Below are 10,765 nucleotides of genomic sequence, written 5' to 3'. Positions count from 1 at the left end.
CAGCTCAAGGCTAGCGTTCTACTACTTGAGCCACAGCGCCACTTCCAGCTTTTTTCTTTTTGCTTATGTGGTGCTGAGGAATTGAACCCAGGGCCTCAGGTATGCAAGGCAAGCCCTCTACCACTGAGCCACCTTCCCAGCCCCCACTTCCAGTTTTCTAGTGCTTAATTGGAGATATAAGTGCCATGGACTTTCCTGCCCATGGTGGCTTTGAACTGTGATCCTCAGATCTCAGCCTGAGTAGCTAGTATTACAGGCATGAGCCACCAGCAAGTTACAATTTTTTGAGCATTGTTGTAGGTAGTCTTACTACTATACAAAATAATGGGTTTTATTATGATACTTGGTATGTATGTATGTATGCACCATTCCTGGGGCTTGAATTCAGGGTCTGGTGCTATCCCTGAGCTTTTATGGTAGTTAATGTAGATAAGAGTCTCACAAACTTTCCTGCCTGGCCTGGCTTTGAATCATGATCCTCAGATACCAGCCTCCTGAGTAGCTAGGATGATGGGCATGAGCCACCAACACTTGGGTATTATGATACTTGTAAACATATGATCAAATACTTTTAAACTTTGATCAAATTTATGACTTTCTTCAGTTAAGTAGCAAAGAGGTTTCAATTCAACATATCAATTTATGAGTACAATGCATCTTAATGTCACCCTCCATCATTTTCTTTTGTTTGTTTGGGGTCTTGTCGTGTGTCCCAGGTTGCTTCAAGTTCCCAAGTGTTGAGATTATAGGCCTGAACTGTGCCCACCTTTTTTTTTTTAATATGCTGGATTTGAACTTGGGACCTCCTTGTACTTGCTAGGCAGGTACTACTTGAGCCATTTGCGGAGGAGATGTATGTGAGGGTTGAGCAATTCACCCAGTGCACTTAACTACTCAATAAGGGAGCTATGGCCCAAACTCAACTTTTACTATCCAAGAACATCAAGTTTTATTTCACCTAGTATCCTTACAACACTGATGTGAGAATATTTATTACTCTAATTTCACCAAAAAGAGTTTAGATACTTAAAAGAATTTATGGTCATAAAATATGAAAAAGAAAATATAGGCAACATTTATCATATAGCTTTCATTTTAACAATTTATCCATTTGCAGGCATTAACTTCTTTTAGAAAACATTTTATAAGTTATATTTCATTTCAAGGGATCGCCTTTCAAATAACTAAGCATATTTTATGTTTGTTGATAGAAACCAACTCGGAGAAGATCATCTTATGAAAGAGAAGGATGGTGGAGAATGACCTTAAAAGTGTGTATATTTCAGTCTTATTCAAATTATTTTTATTACCATTAAGATTTTAGTGTTTTGCTGTTTGTCAGTAACAACAATAAGAAAACAATGGTCGTTTCTACATGAACCATGAAATGAGTGTCATTTTATACTTATAAATTTTAGTATTAGTGTATGAAAGAAATTAGTTTTTTATTCTTTATTTTGGGAGGTGTTTTGGAGGGTTTGAACTCAGTACCTCATGCTTATTCAGATTTCTTGCTAGGCTAGTTCTCTGTTTACCATTTACACCATGTCTCTAGCCCTGCTGTTTACTGATTATTTTGGAAATGGAGTCTCTTGACTTTTCTGCCTTCTATCTTCAAGATGTTAGTCTCCCAAACAGCTAAGATTACAGGCATAAGCCGTTGACTTATGCCTGTAATACTAGTTACTTGGGAGGCTGAGATCTAAAGGTAGAGGTTTACAGACAAACAGATTCTTACCTCCAATTAACCAGCAAAAAGCTAGAACTGGAAGCATGACTCAAGTACTAGAGTGCCAGCTGGGAGAGAGTAAGTCAAGAGCTCAAGGCCCTGAGTCTGAGCCCTAGTACTGACATTAAACAAACAAACAAACAAAAACATAAAATCACTTCTTTGACTAAACCATCATATGCTCTGCCAGTTCACCCTGAGCCTCATGGTATTTATTAGTTTTCAGCTTGCTGTTTAAAGGCTAGTTTGAAACTTACCTATTAAGCAGAAGTAGAGCAGCTTTTAACCAAGAAACCATCATAACAGATATCACCTACAGGCCTGGAATCAAAGCTGGTCAAATCTGAATCATAAATATAAGTATAGCCTTAAAGTTACCTTTTAAAAAGTTAGCCTGTAACTATAGTTCCTTTTTTGTTTGTTTTTGATAATTTAGCAGTTGTTTCATAAAGGAGGTAATCACAATTATTCTGAAATAATTGTTCTGTCGAGAGTGTTTATAATACTAGATAGAATTTCATTAAACTTGGAAACAAAGAGAAATGCTACTTCAGAATGAGCCTGTCAAAAACAATTCTTTGGGAAAAGTTGCAAGTTGACACATTTTAAAACAGATCCAATTTTCCACAGAATACTCCTATACCTGGTACTTACCACTTGAAAACTTTTATTGAGGAATCTCTGTTAAATCCTGTGACAACAACATACAGTTTTAAAAATGAAGGAAGAAAAAGGCCACCTCTTGTACAAAGAAATGATCCAATACTTATTGATGTTCCACATTACAAGCCTCCTGACTTCCTAGAGCTGTTAAAGAAGCAGATGGCCTCGTACTCATTCAAGGACAAGCCTCGGCCAAGCCCTAGTACCCTTGTTTACAAAGATAAGGTAAAGTGCTGTTAACAAATTGGGTTTTGTGAGCCAAGCACTGGTGGCTCACACTTGTAATCATAGCTACTCTGAAGGCTGAGATCTGAGGATTACGATTCAAAGCCAGCTGGGGCAGGAAAGTCCATGAGACTCTTTTCTCCAATTAACCGCCAGAAAACTAGAAGTGGAGCTGTGGCCTTGAGCCTTGAGCAAAACAGCTCAGGGACAGCACCCAGACTCTGAGTTCAAGCCCCCTTACCACCAACAAATTACAGAATATAGATTTTACCCCACTCCAGTGGAAAACCTCATTTCCTATAGAAGTCAAATTGAACTACCTACCTTGCAAATGTGTCCAGTGAGAGTCTTCCTATGAAATTGCCTTTTTTTTTTTTGCCGGTTGTGGGGGCCTGAACTCTGGGCCTGGGTGCTGTCCCTTGGCTCTTCAGCTCAAGGCTAGCGCTCTACCACTTGAGCCATAGTGCCACTTCCGGCTTTTTCTGCTTATGTGGTGCTGAGGAATCGAACCCAGGGCCTCATGCATGCAAAGCAAGCGCTCTACCACTGAGCCACCTTCCCAGCCCCTGAAATTGCCTTTTTTTAACAAAAATATTTTTATTTTTTAGTAGTTGCACAAAGAAGTTGTCATCCAAAAGCAGTTTATGAATACAATGAGTCTTGATCACTGTCACCCCTTTTGACATTCTTACCCATCCTTCCCAACCTGCCCTTTCCCTTGCTCTTATTAATTTTGTAGGATATGCATTGAGTTATTGATTGCCTTCTCCCCACTTTCTTCTCTTCATTTGACATGAAGTTGTCTTATCCCAACGAGAATGCTTGGAGAATAATCTGTCCCTCTGGGGTGACTCTTGGGCCATGCTCTGCTTCTTCAAGTAGTTGATGTGGTCAACCAGCTTCTGTTATGGAGAACACTCTGCTTCTTGGTTAAACATCCATGGATATAACTACCTACTCCAGGGAAGCTTTAAAAACATTTTTTCTTGGCTGGTGGGGTGAGGGGTGACTACCCAGTGGTGCAACATGTATTTCTTGTGCAGGAAACGCTTGAGTACATCCTGGCACTAAAAACAACATGTTTATTTTCCCTTGTAGAAATGAGCCTGTGGTCACAGAAGGGTCAGATTCTGCTCTCAGCTGCATCAGTGTATTCATGGACTGATCATACAAACATAGCTCATAGCCCTGGGCTAGGTTCCATGGAGGGAAGATAGATTTTTTTTTTTTAATAATACTGGTGTTGCACTAGGGCCTTGCACTTGCTAGGCAGGTGCCCTGCCACTTGAGCTATGCTTATGCCTAAGCTGACCTCAAATAATTTTCCCTTGTGCATAATGACAGGGGTGGGCCACCATGCCCAACTTTTGCTTGTTGAGGAGGAGGTCCGACAAACTCTTTATATAGACTGGCCTCAAACCACTATCCTGTTCTCTGCTTCTGGAAGTATAGGCATGAGATGAGCTTTTGTTCTCAGCTTTTTCTTTTTTTTTTAGGTGGGCAATACCACTTGAGAAGAAGTCTTTATTGGGACCTGATGTTATAATACCAGGGATCAACAGGATTGTATCTCCCAGCTGCTCCTTGACCTGGAAATATTTAAGTTAGCAATACCAAACAAAATATAAATATCAAGTGTTGAGATAAATAATAGAGCAGGAAATGCTAAGGGAGAATGCACTGCAGGCTGGACTGAAAGGCTATAAAGCTCCTCAGATTAAGTAGGGCTTAGCTGGACCTTAAATAATATTCATGCCTTTTATGAGGCTCTTAATATTTACTATGGGCTTGCACAAGTACATTTAGCTTCTTTCTTAAGTATGCTGAACTAAGTCGAAGAGTGCTTATCTTTATCTTCCATGCCAGAAAACTGAAGCAAATAGAGACCAGGTAGCATGTTCTAGGATCTATAGCTAATTCGGGCTTCTGAGTACAACTGAGGCACTCCTTCCAGTGTGTTGGCACCTCCCACCTTGAGTGGTAGGTGTAATTGCACCTTTGCACAGGTGTAATTGAAAGGACATGGCAGGAGTTGTGGCTTCTGGTTCAAGGGACAGGGTTGTGACTTCGACTTTGTTACTTGGGACTTTGTTCATTCGTTTCAATTCTCTATGCCTTAATAATCCCCAAATGGAGAGAAGCTAAGAACAGTATCAATAATTTCATCACAATGTTCTTTTGATGAAAGGAATGTCCTTTTGAGAAAGGAATACATGGCTACTGGAAGTTAAGATGTAGCCCTGTGTGGTAGCACATACCTGTAATCCAGTGTTCAGAATCCTCCTGCCTCTGAGGCAGGAGAATTCCAAGTTCCAGGCCTGACTCAAATAACAACAACAACAACAAAAACCCCATAGTGTTGCAAAGGTGGACACTTCCAGCCGGATGAACAGATACACCTAACTGGTAGCCCTTTCCTCTTGCCTTGTAAATTATATCTGTGAAGCAGAACAGAATGACCGATAGGACATGCTTACTGGGGAAATCGTACTCTGTTCATTTCAACAGTGTTTGAATGCAAATGCTACATTGAAACTGGGTTTTTTTATGACCAGTTATCAGATAACCAGGCTACATGTACAATTGTTTCTGCCATCTCATATGTAAAGCCATTCTTTCATGTTCTCTTCTTCCTGTATTTTTCTTCTTACACTCTTGAGTCTTAATTTCAGCCCTCTATAATATTTTTTAAAAATTGTTATTATAAAGGTGTTGTACAGTTACATAAATCAAGGAAAAAGTACATTTCTTTTTGGGCAATGTTACCTCTTCCCTCACTCCCAGTTTATTTTTAGCACATAAATCTTTCTATTGTTTTGACTTTCTTGAATCATGAAAATGCATTACTTACATAAAACACAATTTATTCAAATGATTCAAGTGGGAACATTTCTCTAGGTGTATATATTTTTGATTATTGGGGAATAGCTTTCACTAATTCATAAGAAACATCCTTTCTTATCCTATCATAACTAGCATAACATAAAATTGCTATTGAAATCTCATGTTATACTATATTTGCATAAAGCAATTGTTCTTTTCTCCTCTTTTTAAAATTAACTTTCTTCTTTTTAAAATTTTATTACGTAGGGCTGGGAAGGTGGCTCAGTGGTAGAGCGCTTGCCTTGCATGCCTGAGGCCCTGGGTTCGATTCCTCAGCACCACATAAGCAAAAAGAAAAAAGCCAGAAGTGGCACTGTGGCTCAAGTGGTAGAGCGCTAGCCTTGAGCTGAAGAGCTGAGGGACAGCGCCCAGGCCCAGAGTTAAGGCCCCACGACTGGACCCCCAAAAAACAACAACAACAAAACAACAACAAAAACAACAACAAAGAAAAGACTCTTGTTTTCATTTCCTGGAGTTCATTTCGATCAATATTATTTTGGTATTATGCCTCCATGTTTCTCTCCTGAGTATCCTCTTTGGTCTCACTGTGTGTGAATGCCTAGAGACCTGTACAGGTCATTGTGTCCCAGTGCATTTTAGATCTAGCTCCCACATATGAGAGAAAACATGTGCCTTTTGCCTTTCTAAGCTTCATTTACCTCACTTAACATGATTTGTTCTAGATCCATCCATTTCCCTGCGAATGACATAATATTCTTTCTAATGGCTGTGGAAAATTCCATTGTGTACAGGTACCACATGTTTTTGGTCCCTTCATCTATTGTAGGACATCTAGGCTGTTTCTACAGCTTGGCTATTGTGAATAATGCAGCGATGAACATGGGTATGCCAAGTGGCTTGAGATGTGCTGGGTAGATGCCCAGGATTGCTATGGTTGGGTCATAAGGAAGATCTATGTTTAGTTTTTTGAGGAACCTCCAGACTGTTGTCCAGATTCCTTTAGCTTTTTATTCAAGCTGGTACTCTACCATTTGAGCCACAGCTCTACCTCTGCTTTTTTCCTGATCAACCAGACATAAGAGTCCCATAGACTTACTTTCCTGGTCTGGCTTCAAATCATGCTCCTCAGATCTCAGTCTCCTGACTAGTAGGATTATAGGATTAAACCACTGGCACCCAGCTTTCAGTTTTCTTCTTTCTCTTTCTGTGTATGTGAAGGTGTGTGAGAGAGACAGACTGACGGAGACAGAGAATGAGCATTCATGAACAGTTTAAAGCAATTTTCATGTAACCATTCAAAAATCAAAAAAGTAGGACATCTTTGCTAGTCCTCAAGTAAGATCCTTGTTTAAAATATGTTTCTGGGCTGGGAATGTGGCTTAGTGGTAGAGTGCTTGCCTAGCATGCATGAGGCCCCAGGTTCAATTCCTTAGTACCACATAAACAGCAAACACCAGAAGTGGTGCTGTGGCTCAAGTAGTAGAGTACTAGCCTTGAGTGAAAAAGCTCAAGGACAGTGCCCAGGCCCTGAGTTTGAGCTCCAGGACAAGCACAAATAAATAAATAAATAAAAAGGTATAAAATATGCTTCTGTGGTATGAGACAAAAATGCATTTGTTATGTCAAGTGGGCAATTAACAAGGTTCAGGTGCATCAGGACTATGTGTGGACTTCATTATAGAATTTGTTTTTACTCGTTGCACTGTGTTCACAAAATGTGACCTTGGCCATCAAAATTGCATACTGACATGGGAAAGCTAGGCAGGAAGAAATGGACCAGCTGAGTTTCCTTGAGGCAGGTAGCACTAGATGAGGATGCTGTGTTCTCAACAAAGGCAGCACTGCTTCTTAAAGTCTGGTGTGAAAATACCAGGAGTGGAGGGAGACTGTCCCTTCAGGAAGCAGCCTGGTTGGATTGTATAGTATACACACAACACAGGAATGATTCTCCTGTCTTCCTACCAGCTCCCAACTCCCTCTGGCTTCTCCTGCCTCTGGGCCAACAAAGGACAACAGAGCCAGCCAGATAGTTGGTAGCAAGCTCCAAGAGGAGCAGAGGCTCTTCCTTCTTGGAAGTCTTCCCCTTCTTAACAGCCTCCCTCAAATTTAACCTTTTATTTCTTTTTCTATTTTCTTTTCACTACTGGGGATTGAATTTAGGGTCTTGTAGTTGCTAGAAAGTCTCCCTTCCACCTAATCTTTTTGCTTTTAGTTTGTTTTCTAGCTAGGGACTTTTGCCCCCAGCTGGCCTCCAACTTTGATCCTCTTACCTCTGCCTCCTGAATAGCTGGGATTACAGATGTAAAGCACAATGCCCAGTCTGTTTCTGAGATAGTCTTGCTAAATTTTTCCCAGGCTGTCTTCAATCTGTGATGATCCTATCTCTGCTTTCTCTTGATTGCCTTTAGACCACTCATTATTTAGATAACCTCTTTCTACTCCCCATATTTTCCCATCTGTTTTTGAGAAAATCTCAATGCTGTTGTATATTTTATTTTATTTTTGTGCCAGTCCTGGGGCTTGAACTCAGGGTCTGTCCTTAAACAACTTCTTCTTAAAAAAATACGGTCATGGGGCCTGAATTGTGAGCCTGGACACTGTCCCTCAGATCTTCAGCTCAAGGCTAGCACTCTATCACTTGAGCCACAGCCCCACTTCTGGCTTTTTTGATAGTTAATTGGAGATGAGTTTTATGGATTTTCCTGCCAGGAGTTGGCTTTGAATTAAGATCCTCAGATCTCTGCCTCCTGAGTAGCTCGGGTTATAGGTATCCCTGGCACAAGCACAATCCTTTCTGTTAGAATTCTTCCTGTGCCTGCTGGATATGGACCATGACTGTCACCACTGTGTTTCCTACTACTGGCCTTGTGCCATACTCCAGGGCAGGTGACAATGGTCCAATCAACTTGTTGATCTACTACATTCAGAATGTGATCAACTAGGCACAGTTTTCCCACGGAGCATCTCAGGCATTTTGTCTAAAACTCAAAGGGAATAAATGATGTAACATTATGCAACATTATTTGGCCATACAATCAAGGATTATGAATGATAAGTGATACAGTGAGTTTATGAACTGATCTATCATTATGTCCTTGTTCCTTCTGCGCAGTCCCTTGAGCTTTCCCCGGGACAATATGAGGTACTTCCTCTGCCGGTTCCCAAGCACTCTTCCAGGTAAGTTTGTATTGCTTAAGTTATTTTTCAGTCTTTTCACTCATGCCTTTCTACTGGTCCTTATAGTTTTTGTTTTTGTTTATTTGTCCATTGTAGGTCTTGAACTCAGGGCCTAGGTGCTATCCCTGAGCTCTTTTGTTCAAGGCTAGCACTCTACTATTGTGAGCCACTTCAGGCTTTCTGGTGGTTTGTTGGAGGTATGAGTCCTGCCTGGGCTGGCTTTGAACCAGGATCTTCAGATTTCAACCTTCTGAGTAGACAGGATTACAGGCATGAGCCACCAGTGCCTGGCTACTTACAGCTTTTAAAGATCATTTGTGTCCCTCCTATCCAGATTGAAGTACTTAAGGGATACTTTGACAAATATTTTTCCTTTAAAAAACAGATTTAGAAATATTTTTCCTTTTATTTTTAATATAGGAGCTTTGTCTTTCGTTCTACAGTTCAAAGATTCCCACCAAACTACTTCACTCCTGTAAGTATATATAGACAGCTATTCTTGATGAGTCTGGTGTTTAAAATATACAATGGTTCCTTTTAATATATTAACTTTTTATCATAGTAAGCTATAAATGATTAATGCAATTGATATTAGATATGCTTAAAGTATATCTGAAGACATACTAGGAATTTCAATGTAAATAACCCATTCATGACAGGTTATAGAACATATCTGTCTCATTAACTTTTTGGTAAGTTCAAAGTATATAATGTACAATATAACTATTGCTTATAACAACACACTGGTACTGTTGAGAATCATCCAGAAAATAAACTAAATGTTCTTACACAAAAATAGTACTAATTCTAGCTAATCAGGAGACTGAGGTCTGAAGATCAAAGTTCAAAGCCATCCCAGGCAAACAAATCCAAAAGTCTCTTATCTCCAATTAAACAGCAAAAGTTGGAAGTAGAGCTGTGGCTCAAGTGGTAGAATACTAGCCTTGAACCAAAAAGCCAAATTAAAACGTGAGGCCCTGTGTTCAAGCCCCAGTGCCAGCACCAAAAACAAAAAAATTCAAACATATGGGACTGGGAAGGTGGCTCAGTGGTAGAGCGCGTGCCTTGTAAGCATGAGGCCCTGGGTTCGATTCCTCAGCACCACATAAGCAGAAAAAACAAAACAAAGTAAATCAATTTGTGGATACCTTTCATCTTGCTTACTCCACTTTGAGAAGATCCACCTAAATTAGTGAGTTACAATACAGAAATATTCACCGATGCAAAGATATCACCAAAGGATTATTTATAGCAATAGTTACAATTCATTTATCAGTAGGAAGGAAGTCATCTTTAAAGAATGTTACACATCCATTGAAAGGAATATTTTGTTTCCCTTTATGTAATCCTTTTAAAATTATAAGTTCACCCAAAACCTTTATGACATATACTATGATATATCATAATATTCACACTGATCCATGTATTATCTATTGACTTATACTTGATACATATGATTAAAATAATGTAAGAGCCAGGAGCTGGTGGTTCATGCCTGGTTTTCTACCTACTCAGGAGGCTGAGATCTAAGGATCATTGTTTGAAGCCAGCTCTGGGAGGAAAGTCCATAAGACTCTCCAATAAATTACTAAAAAGTTGAAGTGGAGTTATGGCTCAAGTGGTAAAATGTAGCCTTGAGCACAAAAGCTCAAGCCCCAGGATCAGCACACAGGCATGCACACAATGTGTGTGTGTGTGTGTGTGCACACACACACACATACATACACATATACACTAATAAAAATAAAATAATGTAAGGAAGGTCACATGTATTAAAAAATAGAAAATGGACCAAAATTGCCAGGGTTTAAACTCAGGACCTTGCCTTCTTACTTCTTGCTCACTGCTGGTGCTTTACTACTTGAGCCATGCCTCTAGTCTGGCATTTTGCTGGTTAGTTGGAAACAGAATTTCTGCAAGGGCTGGCTTTGAGCCATTTGATCTTCACATCTTTGCTTCCTAATCAGCTGGGGTGATAGGCATGAGACACCAGAGCCTGATTCCAATGTGCCTTCTTTTGGTCGGTTGTGGGGCCTGAACTCTGGGTGCTGTCCCTCAGTTCTTCAGCTCAAGACTAGTGCTCTACCACTTCAGCCACAGCACCACTCCTGGCCTTTTCTGCTAATA

At 40.0% G+C, this 10,765-nt stretch overlaps 1 protein-coding gene across 1 annotated transcript in view; it reads left to right on the top strand.

The window, feature by feature from the left end:
* The window catches only part of LOC105986809 (chromosome unknown open reading frame, human C2orf61), a 32,604-nt gene that overhangs the window by 13,942 nt on the left and 7,897 nt on the right, over nucleotides 1-10,765 (top strand). The window contains exons 2-5 of the mRNA XM_013017908.1: nucleotides 1,212-1,271; nucleotides 2,360-2,617; nucleotides 8,574-8,638; nucleotides 9,059-9,113. Of these exons, the coding sequence (XP_012873362.1) occupies nucleotides 1,212-1,271; nucleotides 2,360-2,617; nucleotides 8,574-8,638; nucleotides 9,059-9,113 (438 nt within the window). The remainder of the gene's footprint in view (nucleotides 1-1,211; nucleotides 1,272-2,359; nucleotides 2,618-8,573; nucleotides 8,639-9,058; nucleotides 9,114-10,765) is intronic.

The sequence above is a fragment of the Dipodomys ordii genome, unplaced genomic scaffold (assembly GCF_000151885.1).
Source record: "Dipodomys ordii isolate 6190 unplaced genomic scaffold, Dord_2.0 Scaffold37, whole genome shotgun sequence".
Taxonomy (NCBI): Eukaryota; Metazoa; Chordata; class Mammalia; order Rodentia; family Heteromyidae; genus Dipodomys; species Dipodomys ordii.
The sequence above is the reverse complement of the archived record's forward strand: the minus strand, read 5'-3'. Positions and strand labels throughout refer to the sequence as shown.